At 40.5% G+C, this 16,385-nt stretch overlaps 1 protein-coding gene across 13 annotated transcripts in view; it reads left to right on the top strand.

Moving 5' to 3' along the window:
* The window catches only part of TRPM3 (transient receptor potential cation channel subfamily M member 3), a 427,187-nt gene that overhangs the window by 393,413 nt on the left and 17,389 nt on the right, over positions 1 to 16,385 (top strand). For all 13 annotated transcript variants that reach the window (XM_077344811.1, XM_077344812.1, XM_077344814.1 and 10 more), the window contains 2 exons: positions 1,091 to 1,342; positions 3,657 to 3,831. In XM_077344811.1, the coding sequence (XP_077200926.1) occupies positions 1,091 to 1,342; positions 3,657 to 3,831 (427 nt within the window). The remainder of the gene's footprint in view (positions 1 to 1,090; positions 1,343 to 3,656; positions 3,832 to 16,385) is intronic.

The raw sequence follows: 16,385 nt of genomic DNA on the forward strand, positions 1-16,385 counted from the left end.
CAATGTATGCACAGAACCTCTTGCTGGGATAGAAATAAAGAACTATGTCATGACCATGTGACTTTATAGATGGCTCCAGCAGTTGAAGCATTACTTTAGGCAGAGCAAGTAAGCCTCACTTGGACCCAATCTGGACAGCAGCCACCACACCAGGCTGCCACTGGCTCCTTACAATGGGGAAGTTTGCACTGCCGCCTCCTGTGTCCCCATAGGGGGGCTGTTTTTGCCAGCATACCCTATCTGCCCCAGATTTATTCCTCCAGACAAGACAGTAGGGGCAGGAAGTTTCCACCATGCAGGGGGGTGTCAGGGGGCATTTTTTTCTGTTTAGGAATGTGGTAGCAATACCACACCCTTAAACAGACAAAAATGTTCCAGATGGCTCGACGGCACTGCGCATCACCGCAGAGCCACCTAGGGCATTTTGTGTCCCTCCCAGGACACCGTAGTCAGCCCTGGGCGGGGGGAGAAGACAGGCCTAGGAGGCCCAACTTTTCCCTGCCAGACAGGCCTTGGCCAACGGGCCGTGATAGCTCCTGCAGCAGGGAAGGGAACGCTGGAAGAATCCACATTCCTTGCCGTGGGCCAAATGAGGGCCTGATTTGGGCCAGGCCCAGGCCAGCACTGATGCCATCTGGAAATGGGGATTAGCCCCACTGCCAGATCGGCACCAGCCTGGCCTTTTCCCCACGTGTGGAAAAGTCAGAGTTTGCTTTTTGAGGTAGAAGGGCAAGAACATATCAGCCGTCATGTCAATGATGAGCGAACAGTGAAACATCTTATGGGCTGGGAAGAAGCAGAAAGGATTTTTCAAGACAAGTGTTATTCATGGCCCTTCCTATTCTTCCCAGGTTCAGAAACAGACCTCCCTCTATGGGCTCTAATAGGTGCGCCATATATGGTAAAATATATTGAAAGCCAGGGGATGGCTATGCAATTGTGCTTCCCATGTGCAAATGCTGGATCATGCTAGCAATGTCTTAAATTTGGTTTTGGCTTATCTAGTATATAAATGCCTGCCATGTTCCCCCCTTTGGAGGTTAAAGTAAAATAGCAAGTCTATCCCTGCATCCTCTTTCATGTTCTCTAGATATTAATGTCAGAACCTGGGAAGCTGCTGCAGAAGGTGAAAGTGTGGCTTCAGGAGTACTGGAACGTTACCGATCTCATTGCCATTCTCCTGTTCTCTGTGGGTATGATACTTCGCCTCCAGGACCTGCCAATCAGGAGTGATGGCCGCGTGATATACTGTGTCAACATCATTTACTGGTATATCCGATTGCTAGACATCTTCGGGGTGAACAAGTATTTGGGGCCATATGTAATGATGATTGGGAAAATGGTAAGAAAAGTGTCCCATCCTTCCTGTTTGTATTGCATGTTAAAACTGAAGCAATAGGTGTTGCTAACTTCATGCAACCTCAGGGATTAACAGTAAACCTGCCTCTAGGCAGTGCAAAATCCTTACAGCTAGGCACCAGAAGAAGAAATGAGCATCCTCCAAGTTTTCCTCCTTCCTATCTGTCTTCATTTTCTTTTAGCAAGACGGGAAGGGGTGCCTCAAGCATCTGCAGAGAGATATTTTCAACAGCAAATCTTTTGTACTGCTTCCCTAACATGTTATTGGTTATTTATTTAGATATATATCAGATTCCCTTGCATTGCAGTATAAAAGCTGTAGGCTACATATTTTTGAATACATTTTTGAGAATTGTTAAAGCCCAACAAAAGTTTGAAGAAAAGGCTTCTCAGAAGAGTGATTACTAACCTTGTGCCCACTGATTGGTTTCTTGATGCCCACTTACTTTTCCCCCAGAGCATTTCTTTCTCAAACCACAGAGTGAGATCTGGCTTTCCTCCCCTTTGTTGTAGTAGGAGCAGCTTCTGAAGAACCCAAAAGGCATCACCTTTATTTCAGCACGGAGAGGACCCATTTTGGAACAGCTGCTTCCATCTCAGGAAGATGCTTGACTTGGCACCTACAGACATTCTGTAAAAACTCCCTATATTTTCTGATTGGTCCAACCCATAGACAGCCATTTTGTGACTGGTGCTTCCACATACATAGCAGTCATTTTGTTATGGCGCTGGCTACCTAGTTCCAAAATTCTAAAACTTCCCACAGGTTCAACAAAATTAAGGACTCTTGACTTAGTGAAATGAGAATAGGTGGAAGCTGATTGAAGCAGCCCGGATGAGTCTAGAAGGTTGCTCCACTGAATTCACAATGTCTTAAGGGATTTTATACTTTAGCTTGTTATCCATCCTTAGCTTTGGTATGGGTCGAGAAGAAAAAACTTTGCAGAGTCATACCATTTTAAATCAATTGAATGCAGTAACTGCATAGGATTGTTCTGTAAATGAAGCAAATCTATAGCTGTCATCCACTGATAGAAAAGGGGCACTTTACATGATCCCATAACTTGATGTGTAAATACACCATGTGAACAGACTATTGTATTTGAATCTCCCAACTGCTTTAGTGTGATGAATTCCTATCAAAATTGCTTCAAAATCATAAGCAATTTAGGGGATTTCATCTTCAAAATATACTTCAACATGCATGTGCACTTCTTAATTTCACAAAATATGATTACTCAACATCTTACCTTATAAATCTACCTTATAATAAATCAGTCCACTGGTTTATCTGGTTTAGTATTATCTTCTCCAACTGGTCCTTTGTGTGGCAGCAGCATTTCAGTGTCCTGAACAAAGAAAGATCTTTCCAAACATCTGCTGGGGGTACCAGCAATTAAATTGGAGACAAGTTGCATGTGAAGTATGTGCTCTACAACAAATCCATATCCTCTGTTCAGCGAATAAATCGTAGCTGAATGTATGAATTGTTTCCATTTAAAAAAACAACGCTGGATGTTGATATGAGTGAAAATCTATGATATTAGTAATAAAATGGTTTCTTCACATGATATGTCATCACTTGATATATGAACTGGCCTTGTATATATCAAGGGGAAATATCATGCTGTTCTTTTCTTTGGATTGGCACTAACCTAAGTACAAGAATGGAACTCAAAAGTGGCTGATTCATTCGGCTGAATGTCTCTGAACATAACATAGGTTAAAATAATCAAACCAGTATATTTCCAGTTCTTATGTCCAAATAATTTCAGCTGCTGACTTCATAAAAAAGTAATAATAGGGGACATTAACTGTCCATAGGATTTCCTTGGAAGAAGTATTTGATACAGCTTGCAGCTTCCATTGTTCTCTTTAAGATATATGTAATGTTAATTGTGAGATAAAAGGCCTCTGTTAACCTATGTAGGATCCTGCAAAATTGTTACTTCTATTGAGTCTCAGTGAGAAAGGAGGACTATGAGCGTAAGCAATGTAAATAAATAAACTGCATTCTTATGAGAGGGATTGCAGGAATAAAAGATTTCCCAACTGTTATACAGGAAGACATCAGAAGAGCTATTAGGATCATGGAAAGGACAACAGCAAACCTGGTCCAGATTCAAGTATGCAGTAGGTGTTTGAGAGAAAATAACCACAGCAAGCCAAGTTACTTGTTTACATAACTGCAGCAATAGCAATTCACTAAGACCAGGATTCTGGATAATCTTTACAAACATTTTCATTAACTTTGCAAGACAAAAGAGCCAAAAATATTTCTCTTTTTTCCCTTTCAGATGATAGACATGATGTATTTTGTCATTATTATGCTAGTGGTTCTGATGAGCTTTGGTGTTGCGAGGCAGGCAATACTTTTCCCCAATGAAGAACCTTCATGGAAATTGGCAAAGAACATTTTTTACATGCCCTACTGGATGATCTATGGGGAAGTGTTTGCAGACCAGATAGACCGTAAGCAAGTTTATGATTCTCATACTCCAAAGTCAGGTATCAACTTTTGATCAGGTGATGTCTTAAAAGATCATTTTAAACACTCTCAATAAATGGCTCGGGATAGAGGACTCAAATAATACAGGAAAGTATAAACAAAAATCTGCTACTGGTATTAAATTGTTCATTTTGGAAAATAACATCAACATTTGCAAATAAACATAGCTAAACTATTCATTTTACTTTTTAGCATGGATAAATCACACTGAAAGCAACCAATGTATTATTTTAATCATGAGGCAATGTCTTAAGTATTTGTGGTATGCTAAACGGGACATAGTAGACTTAAGGTATATCCACACAACAAACACATCCATTTTCTAACCAATGTAATTGTTGTGTTATCCCTCAAGGAATTCTGGGAATTGTAGTTTGATAAGTGCTCCTATGCATTCTGTTAGAGATTCCTAGCCCCCTGCACAGAACTGCAGTTCCACAGAAAGAGAATGACATTTAAACCAGTTTAAATCTATAGTGTCTATACCATTTTTCCATCTATTAGTTCAATTTTGAAATATACACATCAAACATAATTTGCTATTAAGTATTCAGCACTGAAAGCCACTTGACCAGATCTTTGGCTGGTGCTATTCCCTCAGTCAGTAGCATTCACAGATCTCTTTTTCGTGATTCATTTCCTACTACTGGCACATCCTGCAACAATCAGTATTATTTTGCCAAAGATTATGATTGGTTTTGTCCAACCGTTAAGCAGGAAAAGTAGGTCACAGTGTGTTTGAATCTAAAAGCTATCTCCATGTTTGTTTTCCTGAGAATTCATTTGCCAGGCCATTTGCAAAAACCAGAGCTTTATTTTAATGAATGTTCTTGGTGCCACCTGGTGCAACATGCCAGTGCAGATCAGTGGTAACATGAAATGATGTAGCCATAAGAAAATAATGAACAATGAGATGCAGACAGGCATGCAGATGAAGATTAGCTAGCTCACCTTTCTGCATAGATGTCCATGGGTGGCACTGCAAATCAAGAAGTTGCTTCAACAGAAACCCCTCCATCTGTGTTTGTAGGGCCATTATAATACAAACACATTATAAAGCATCCTTACCAGCCTGTACTTCTTAGTACAATTCATGTTTATACAGAATTCAGGAATATGAAATGACTATCCAATCTGAATAATATTATTTCATCTGTATTAGCAGTCACCTTAATTGCCCACCTTCACAGTATTTGCTAGAACACTCATTACGAGTACTTTTTCTTCTTAAAACTTATAAGAGTACATGCTATCCTTACAAAGGGAATTCTTGTTAAAATATTTCTGAGTTTATATTTCTGCATAGTTCCATCTTCTCTTCTATATCAATTTAACTTCTTGGAATATTACACCCTACTAAAACCATTTAGGATTGCACTGCAAGCCTGTAATATCTGGAAAGAAAGAGGGGGGAGGGGAGGGGCAGGGGAGTCACAAACTCTGCTGTTTCCTTTCACAATGGTGTTTCCTCTACAAGTGGCCATTTATTGATGTTGTACTAAGAAACCAGCATAGTGCAACAAGTGCCGCAATCTGGCTTGGGGAGGGGAGGTGTTCTTTCTTTCAGTGGTGTGCTGATTATAGTTTAGAACCACACAAATGGAGAAGGAAAAGGACAAGTGTCTCAACATGAGCATAGTGTAGCTGTAGATGTCTTTTGACAGGCTAGCAGATGCTGAGGCTGTACACAGAGATTCAGCATCAGTCTGTGAAGTGATTCCTGTCCCTGATGCTTGATCTCTGCATGGTGATGTAAAAAAAAAAAAGATTGCAGCATCAGGTAATGTATATCATCTCCAGCTAGTCATACTATGAAAGAACTTGGACTGTACTTCCCTTGGAGGACTTATTCTAATGCTCATTTATCAGGGATTACTGAGTTCTTACTTTAGCACTCAAAGAAGGAGAACAGCATGGCCCATTTTTGCATTGTGTTAATGTATCTTCTCCTCTTCATAGGTCCAGTCAGATCACTAAGGTTTGAGACTAATTACTTGCAAGTAATGTCTTGTGTTAATCAGATAGGTTTCTACACCAAAGTCCAAAATTAAGGATAAAGAAGAAATGTTGAATAATCACATTCTAATGGTGATTTTATGCAATAAGTTATACTCACAAATTTAAAACTGATTTCATGTCTGAATTTGCCCTAGCAGAGGAGAAGCTTGGCCTGGAATAATGTGTTTTTCAAGGATATCCCCTTTAGTTCCTTCAGCCTCTGAAAATGAAGTTATCCTGGGTCTTCAAGTCTTGTACTATCTACAAAAAAAATCTGATTTCTCATACACAACATGGTAATAGATTGCCTCATATATGTTAATCTGTAGCATAGGCAAAAAAAAATTCAGTTTAAATGTTTGTTACTGGGTATTAACTTTTGGCACTGTTTATTTTTTCCCACTATTTAAAAAGAAACATGCAGCCATATAATCTCCACTCTGGTCTAAGCTAAATCAGCAACAAGGAGAACTCTGGAGTGTTTGTACTTTCTCAAATGTCAACTAGCCTGCTCTAACAACTCAGCATTCTATGTTAACCACAATCGAACCTCAACAGTATCTTTTTGCTCTCCCCAACCTTGAATTTTGCCCTGCTTCTGGCTGGCGATGATGCTGAAACTTATCCGATAGCTTTAGCTTTCCCAATATACATGGGACTGAATTTTAGATAATATGTTCTTGAATTTGAGAAACATACAAATACAATTCTAAAATAGCTTTGGCTTTTTGCTTCTGTTTGTTAAGCATGATAGAAGGCTGACCGAGTTAACCGTCCACCTCATCAACTGGCAGCCTCTCCATCCCATAGATGTGTTTCCATGATTGTATTAAAGCCCTCAAAACAACACATCTAGTGGCTTTCAATCTTGTGCATGTTCTTGGTAATTTTGGTGGTAAACAATTACCTGAATACTTTTTCATGGAGGGGAAATTGAATGTGCATGGATATTCTAAAGACTGTACAGTGGGCATTTACAGAGAGGAAGTTCTAAGACTAACTAATGATTTAAAATTTGACTGTTCTTACATATCTATATATGAACCAAGAAACAACTACATTTTTATATGCTATGGGTATACGTTTTTAATTAGGAAGACAGCAGGGATACAGAAAAGAGAACAGAAAGAAAAAAGGAGGCTATACAACCTAATTGTGTTTGTCAGGGACAATCATGCAGTACAAAATATATGACAGCAAATATTTTCCCTTATATTCCCTTCATTATAATTTTAAGCTATTATCTAGAAAATACATACTTATTATTATTAAAGTTTAAGTTTCAAGTTTCATAACTAACCTATTTTTACTGCATCATTAGTTTCCACATTCCTACATATTAAATATTACATATTTTTGCTACTTCTAAGTATTCATTAAAACTTTTTAACAGATAAGTAATATATCAAGATGCAAAGGAAGGTCTATTATATATCTCATATCAAGAACCCATTTGTATTCAAGATATTACATTTTAAATTTTTTAAATTCTATTTCTATTTCATTACTATACATTTATATACAATATTTTAAACTGCTTCTGATTCTAAGTTAGTCTTCTGCTAGCACTGAACACATAATACACACTCCATCTTGCCTCAGATTTCATTATAGGTAGATTGCTATTTTTTTCATTACTGCATATTCAGCAAGTTTATTTTTCCATTCTTCTAAACATGGACAAATATCTAGTTTCCATTTTGCTGCATAAATAGTTCTATTCACTATCACTGTGTATTTGAATATCTCTTTTAAAATTCTTGGTAAGTTGTTAGACATAACACCTAATAGCATGTTCTTGGCTTCCATTGGGAATTTAAACTTTAATATGTTTTAGAGAGTTGGTGTATTTCTTTTCAATATCTTTTTGCTTTTTTACACTACATATGATATGTCTAGATATTTCTAGCATTTCTCTTTGTAGTTTTTACCTGCTTTTTCAATACTCTTCAGAGTTAGTAAAGAAATGAGGAAATGTAATAAATTAGTGGGAGGGAGAAGGGGGTGGGAGAAAGGGAGCAGGGACAAGGCAATAGAGAGGAAAAAACAAGGCAGAGTGGCATTTTTGCTTTGATCTCCAGTCCATTGATTCGTCTAAGTTCTTCAGAAGAAAATAAATAAATAAATAAATTAGTATGAATTAATCTAATGTCTTCTTGTTGCTTTCTATTTGGGGGGATTTTAAGGAAGGTTTCCCAGTATATTTACATTGAGCAGTGTTTTGGAGAAATGGCCAGTCTGTGACCTGTCCCCCCCCCCTTTTGTGCCACATCTCAGCTGAAACTGATAGGAAAGGTAGGAAACATTTTTAAAAATTATATATTCCATAAAGAAAGTTGTAGACAAGTAGGTTTTATGCAGTATTTTTGCTCTAATTATTGAAGCTGAAAATTTCTTGGAAAGCAACCAAGTGCAGTTCATTTCAGGCCTTAAACTGGCCACATAAATCTCTTGTTAGCTATAGTTAAAGATCAGAATCCTTGCTCAATGAAGGCCATACATTTACAAAAAGATTCCACTTCTGTATTCAGACGCTGACTTAGAACACTGCTGGTAGTCTGCCAATCTTTCCAAATATGATTAGAGTTCTGGGAGGCCAAAATATGGCAAAGATTGATAAAAAGAATAAGAGGAATAGGAGCAGGGATCAACTGGAATCAACTGATGGTGTCAGCAAAAATCCTATTCGGGCATGTGCAGTTAGATTTGTGTTGTTTTTAATATGTTTGTAATGTATATTAGTGTACTTGGTTTAATAAATTTTTGCAATTTTTTAAATATTGCTTTTGCAGCTAAACTTTTGGGTTCCTGTTAGCAAAAACCCCTCCGTGTCTCTGCTGTCCTTGATATTTTCAGAACCCCATGGAAGCCTGATAAATCAAGCTCCTCCATGGGTTCACCTGTCAGTTTGGACTCCCCCCGTGGAAGAGAGAGAAGGACACAGAAATAAATTTCCTCCTTCTCTGGCACTGTTTGCCCCACAGTGAGATAGAGCTAGAGCCTTTAAAGTGCCCCTTTTCAGATGGCCATGTTCTATAGAAGTTGCTAGGGGTATACTTGGAATCTGGTTCCTCAGTGTTTGACCCAGGGGTGCACTAGAGCGGTGCTTCCCAACCACCGGGCCGTAGCCCGGTACCGGGCTGTGGAGACCTCAGTACTGGGCAGCGGCGGGGGGAAGGGAGGCACTGGCGCCAGTAGGCATGCCTCCCTACCCCCTACCCCGATGGCGCGCACTCGCTGCACCGGGAGTGATTTGTCGCCTCCTGGTGCAGCGAGCACCACGCTGTGGGGCAGAGGTGTTGGTGCTGGCGGGCCAGCAGGCATTTGTGGGCGCCAGCGGACTGGCACCTGTGCCCACACCTCCCCCACCCCCACAGCACGCTCCCGGCACAGTGAGCGCCGCGCCGCGGGGGGAGGGAGGTGCACCTGCTGGTTTGCCTTCCTCTCCCCACTGGTCCCTGGGCCTCCCTCTCCACCCCCCCGGTCCCCAGCCTGGAAAAGGTTGGGGACCACTGCACTAGAGGACAATTTTCTCTGACTAGGCTTCCAGGACACAATTTCTCTGATTAAGAAGCCAGGCCTTTATCCTTATCCCTCTCATTACTGCTACATCAGCACCTCATACATGTAGTATGATAAGGACCACTGTATACTAGGGGTGTACAAAATAATTTTTTTTCATTTTGTCCACAGAAGAAGCTGTCCCCAAGATCTGTGTACAACAGGAAGACCTGAAAGGATGAGCTATCGTGGTCGGAAGTCAGAGCTCTGTGCCACCCCAAGCAATACTAGGCTGGCTCCTTTTGCAGCTCAGTTGAGGTGGCATGAAGCTCTTAGCTCCCATCACACCAAATGATCAGTATAGCTGAATATCTCCAGATACAAGCAAAAAAATGCTTTTATTTGGCTTCAACTATACTGGTAGTAGATCAGAGAATCTATAATCAGATAAATTATATTCCCCAAAATATCAGTATTTTTCTGGTATTTATTGGCTTGTTTTAGCCAACTGTATACCTCGACTGCATACAATGGAAGTAGTCAAGACATGGAAGAAACTAATATCAGCTTGAATTTGTTTCAACATGTGCTGTGCTACAATTCATTATCCCAGCTGATGAAGAGAGCTGATCTAGGGCATGTTTAATGTGACTCTGCAGTTTCTTCCTGGAGCTTGTCTGGTGTTCTTTCTTTATTAGGCACTTCTTAAGCCCTAAAGTTCTAGTTATTTTGATATTTTAATATTTGCTGTGAAGTCATTTTCCTTCTTTAGTCTGTGAAGTATTGGAAGGAACAGAAGAAAGTATTTGTCCTAGATGTTCTCCGTCACAAGCTCATTTTAGTATCATGGCTTTGCTTGAAATGCAGAAGTCTTTTCAGTTTTGACAGGAAATGTTTTTTCTCTAGGAAATGCTTGTGCTGCCAAAGGATAGAAGACATCCTTCTTAATTGTACTAGCTTCTCTTTTTCTTCAGTACACATTCCAGAGCAGTGATGTACACTTGCACTTAATAATCACATGCAAGGTACATTAAAAGAATTAACAATGTGTGTGTCATTGGGCCTAAAGGGCCTAAATAGGGTTGCAAATTCTATACTGGAATTGAAGATTTTAGACTGCTGCTTGGGGAAGGGAGAGTTTTGGGAAGTGGTGAAGTTCAGGGGGCATATAATGCTGACGTTTCTCTCAGGGGAAGAGTTCTCTGTAGTATGGAAGTCAGTAGTAATTCCAAGAGAACTCCACCTGGAGGCTGGCATTTTTAGGCCTGAATGTAAATCTTGTCAAAATACTAGGCTCACTGAATGCTGTAGGCCTGAAGTTGGTATAAATGTAGGTTACCGCCTTTGGCTCTCACTAGTTGACTAGGGAAGATGAAGAGACACAGTGATCAGGCAGAAAATCAGTCAGGAAACCACAAAAAAACCCAAGAGAACGTGGGAAATGCACATGATGTAAGACAAGTACGAAACCTTTAATGGCATCCAAGGTATTAAAAAAACATGCAAAATTATTTTGGTAGCAAGAACAATAAAAATTGCAGATGACTAGTAAACAATAGGTTCAAAAGTCTCAAAAAGCCAGTACCCTTTACTACGGGTTTAGCCTATGGGCCATAACTATGGATAAAAACTTGGCTACCAGCTCAGTCTCTTAAGTCTCTTAAGCATTTATCAGCTAGCAGCAAATTAAGAGACCGTACATCTGCAACATTAGGGGAAGGTAAAAGCAGGAAAATCAGATCATGACATTGTTGGTTATATACATTACATCGCAAAATGATATGACAGGTTGAGTCTGGTTCTGTATGCCAATATCTGCAAGTTCCTTCTTTGTGGCTAATTCTATATCTGCTTCAACCACTGCAGAAGGAAATACATTTAGTCTAGCTATCATACTCTGTGACACAATGGTATTATCAGGTTGGAAAAATAAAGTGCCATAGAGTTTGGGATATAGGAAAAACCAAGAGATCATGGAGAACACAATCCACCTGCACCAGGATAAATTACCTGTAGGTCAATATCCTGAATGCTTCTTTAGATGTTTTAGAATCTACGGTCCTCTCCAGAGTTGGCTAAGGAATCTAAGTCAATACCTATAGATTTAATTTTAAATGCAATGGCCTGAGATCATTTCAAAGTATAGTGGTCAGATGGTAAAAGTGCAAGGAGGCTATTTAAAGGAGGACTAAAAATTAGGAGACAGTATTTAATGGATATAGTCCAAGCTCAAGATTCTATAATTTGTAGGCCCATCTTGGCACATGGATTAGAGTAGATTACAGAATTAGGTAAACCTAAAATCCTGAAATAGAAGACTGCAGCCATAGCCTCTTTATTAAGAGACTGGATCACATGATGCAAGACACACACCCATAAGAAAAAAGATACAGGCATCTGCATTTTTACAGAAAATAATGGAAATTACACCAATGTGAACAGAACAGCACAGAAACAAAGTTTGTGTTTACTCTCATCTTTTAAATAGCTGTTTATCCAATTATTACTATTTTGATTGATTACAAAATAATTCAGGGCATGGAATTAACTTTCACATAAAATTTGCTCAATGCATGTGATTTTGTCCTGGGACTCCATGCTGTACATGGATAACATTCTGTTATGGTTTGGAAAGGGGAAGTTGTCATAGCTGTACTCAGATGTACTATTGAGTTGAATCTCTGGAACAACTCAGTAGCATATCTAAAGTTTTTTTTCCCTTGGACTTCAGAACCTCTGCCATTGGAAAGCAATTTCCCATGTATCTATAATAGGATTCCTGTCCTATTATATACACATGGGGGACATTGAAGTGTGCATGTGTGCTTCTTTCCCATAGACACACCATAGGGTTAAAGAAAACAAGAAGTTAATTTTTATTTATGGTATGAACATAACACTGAAGAAAGTAAGGTATAAGTAACAACATTCCATTTCTACTGAACTTTTGAACTGAGGTCCTATTCCTGAAACTGGGGTCCTTTAATTACAAATTGACTATTTTTAGCCTGCTCTATGCAGGTCTTCTGCACAGTTGAACTCAGTCGGACATCCTCCTTTTCCTTCTCAATTCTGTAAGTGCCAGCTCCCAACTGCTAGGTTAACTGCACTTTTCCATCATTTCATCAGCTCTCATTGGTTACTCTTGGGGAGAGGCAGAACCTACCCTGTCTGCCACCAGGGCATTACAATACTGGCTGATTTATTTTTGTCTCTTTCCTAATAATCCCCAAAATACATTATTTACCATTATTTACCACTGCCATTATTTACCACATGCCATCAACATTTTCATCTAGTCATCTATTACAGCCCCTACATCTCTTCCTTATCAATGTCAGCCAGTTCAAACCCCATCAGCATATGTTTAACATTAGTATTTTTTTTTCAATGTGCACTACCTTCATTTTCCACATTGTTGCCCACTCATCCAATTTACAGAGATCCTCCAGGAGCTCTTTACAATCCACTCTGATTGTAAAGCTGGCAGTGACCGTGGTGAACAAAGCTTCTTTCTTTGCTTTCCTTTTGTCCTGTGCAATTATTTTGATTTGTACATAGCCCAGGAAAGGTTTGGTTGAATTTAGATGTTGTATTAGTCATGACACTTTTGCTAAATCCTGTGCAGATAAAAGTTCTTTCATCCAGTTGTTCACACAAATCAAGACATATAGGTGTCAGAAGCAGTCAGGACATGTTTATATATATAATATTGCATTGGTCTCTCTGATGGATGCTGACAGGATGATGAGAAATGTAAAGGCCTTTTCCATCAAGATTGATCCATACCCACTGGTGGTTAGGAAAATCATGCATGGAGAGCTGGAGGGCACCTATGCCTCAGATTATTAACAGTGCTTAGGTAGAGGATCACTTCCAAAATTTCTAAAGGAAGCCATTATTAGACCATTGTTGAGTAAGCTGTCTTTGCCAGTGATTGATCCAGTGAATTATAGGGCTTTTTCTAAATTATCCATTGTGGGAAAGGTCATTGAGCAGGCCTTGGCCTATCAGTTCCAAGAATTCCTGGATAACTCATAACCACCCTTTCCAATCTTGTTTTAGCCTGGCTTTGAAATGGGACATCATCAATAGCTTTGGTGAACAATCTACATGTACAGGAAGATAGAGTGCTTGTTTTATTAGATCTTCAGTGCTCATTTTATTGGATCTCTCAACATTTAATAAAACCATATTTTCGCAACATCTAGTGCAGGGGTGGCAAACCAACTACAATTTCCATGAACTCTGCAACCCCCGATCTAGTGTATTAGGCATGTATCAAAGAACTGGCCCTGAAATAGTTTCATTTTTTTCTCTGTGAGAGAGTGGTAAAGAGAAATGCAGAATCAATTCCCTGGGAGTTGGCATGTGGGGTGCTAGGAATTCTGTATTCTCTCCTATGTTGTTCAGTACTAATGTGAGATAACTCAACTAAGACCATGCACTGGTGATTTATATGCTAATAATATCCACCCACATAGGTATCTTTGACCAAAGACTCAGGACTGCTGCCTTGATACAGGAACATTGCATGTATGTTGCAGCCAGGTAGCTAAGTGAGAACTACCTTAAATTAAATCCAGTCAACATGAGGTGATGATGAAGAACAGATTCCAGACAGTGTGATTCTGCCATCATTAGAACAAGATCTCAATGTCTTTGATCCATGGTTCTGTAGACCTCAAACCTAGATTATTGTATTGTGGTGCATGTGAGACAGCCCCTGAAGTCAACTTGGAACTTTCAGTGCAGAATGCAGCTGCCTAGCTATTAGCAGGAGTTAGTAAATTCAACAATACTACACTAGCAGACACTTTGTTTCTGCATTCAGATCAAAGGGATGGTTTTGACCTTTAAAGAACTTAATAGCTTGAGTACTTGTTGGACTGCCCCCCCCAGCATGAGCCCTCAAGAACACTACAGTCACTGCAGCAAGAACTGCTGGTAATCCCAAAGCCAAGGACAGTGAGGAATGTTTCTGTTAAACTTGGACCTTTCCATTGGCTGCCCCAGTCCTTTGGAATGGAATGTTGTAATAAATGTGAACAGCACCATCTGTACAGTGTTTAGAGAACACTGCAAGGATGACCTTGTTGGAAATGTTTTAGAAATTCAGTGAAGTTGATAGTTGGGTTGTGGGGAGGATAATCACAGGCTAACAGGAGACACACTCATCATAATATGTTGGCTTGAACAAAGCCTTTATTATTTCTTTGGAGTGTTGGAATGGCAGGGGGGCTTTTTATATACTGCCTTCCCAACCTACAACCCCCCCTGCTTTGGGGGGCCTGCACCACTTCCCAGTCAAGGATGCAGGTCCCCTAAGCTGCTATAGTCCCTACCAAGAGAGCCAGTTTGGTGTAGTGGTTAGGAGTGCGGACTTCTAATCTGGCAAGCGAGGTTCGATTCTGTGCTCCCCCACATGCAACCAGCTGTGTGACCTTGGGCTCGCCACGGCACTGATAAAACTGTTCTGACCGAGCAGTGATATCAGGGCTCTCTCAGCCTCACCCGCCCCACAGGGTGTCTGTTGTGGGGAGAGGAATGGGAAGGCGACTGTAAGCCGCTTTGAGCCTCCTTCGGGTGGGGAAAAGTGGCATATAAGAACCAACTCTTCTTCTTCAAGGCCAGGTACAAACCTCCTCTAGTCCCATCACAGGACACTCAGCCCTGCAAGCCCCAATTTCCCCCACACACACACAGTCAGGGGGGGGGCAGCTGCTCACAGGCCTACTGCCTCTTATGGAAACCTCTTATTTGGGGGAGTTTGCATTGAAGGACGAACTCCCTCCAAAATCAGCTCTGACCCCTGCCAACCTGCAAGTTGTGACAGTTGAACCAAACAGCTTACAGCCATAATAACACAAACTCCTAAGCTGTGCTATATAACATAACCAGCCAACCCCATCAACCATAACCTAACAGGGTGGGAAGTTGCTCTCTGGCTCGCCCAGCGAAAAGAGGTCAGGCCAAGCACATGGTGCTTTACAAGCATCGCTGATGCCTCCCCCTCCCTTCCAGGGCATCATGATGCATGGCACGCCTGATGAGCATGCCCCAAGCCCAAACGGCCAATGTATTTTCTTTCCTGCCCACTTCCTCTGCCACATCAACAGCGGCTCCGAGTAAGTCCCCACTCCTATTTATTTTTGTTAGCTGACCCTAGCAATAGTGGTTTCTGTTATTCCGTGTATTTTGTTGGTACAGTGGTTTTGATGTCCCTTGGGTATCTCTAACTAAGATTATGCATAGAAACCTCTTTGAGACCAATTCTGCATGGCAGCAGCCATGCTGTGCCACCGCCAGAGTGCTGCCAAGTTGCATGCTCTGCAACAGTCTGTGTTCCCCTGGGAAACAAAACAGTGGTGGATTAGTTCCACCACATGAGGGGGGCCACGGGGGTTCTTTATTTTGCAGGAGGATGAGATTGTGTTCCACACAATTGTACCTTCCTACAAAATAAAAATGAATACCTCAGTCTGCTCCGCAGCCATTCTTTGCCCCTCTGGGCCACTGTAGGGTAGGGAGGAGCCAGACCTGTTGGCCCCTGCAGCTGCTGAGGGAATGTGGATTCTTCTGTGTTCGTTTAGCCCGGGCCAACTGAGGGTCTGATCTGCAAATCCAGCAGATTTGCCCCGCATCCATATGACCACCCTCTCAGCCCCTGCAGAATCGGCCTCAGTGATTACTGTTTTCAGAAAAGTAGTATTACAAATTTAAAGTAAATATCAAAGTCCTATCTTTTCTAGAAGGCCTTTGCAAATGCATTTTGTCCCTTTTTTGTCTTGTTTAGCTGTTCTTGTCTTGCTGTGATTTTTTGGCTCTCGTTTTGTTTTTTTCTTACCATTCGGTTCTTTGGAAAGGAAAAATGATGCAGAAGTTTGCAAAATACTTCCACTCAAGTAGCGTGATAATTAATATGGGCTTTTTATTAATAAAAGTAGCCATGGAAATGAATTACAAATACAAAAAAGTGCAAGATTTTAAATTGCATTGCAATTCTTATAATTCAGTG

This window comes from Paroedura picta, chromosome 7 (assembly GCF_049243985.1).
Source record: "Paroedura picta isolate Pp20150507F chromosome 7, Ppicta_v3.0, whole genome shotgun sequence".
NCBI lineage: Eukaryota > Metazoa > Chordata > Lepidosauria > Squamata > Gekkonidae > Paroedura > Paroedura picta.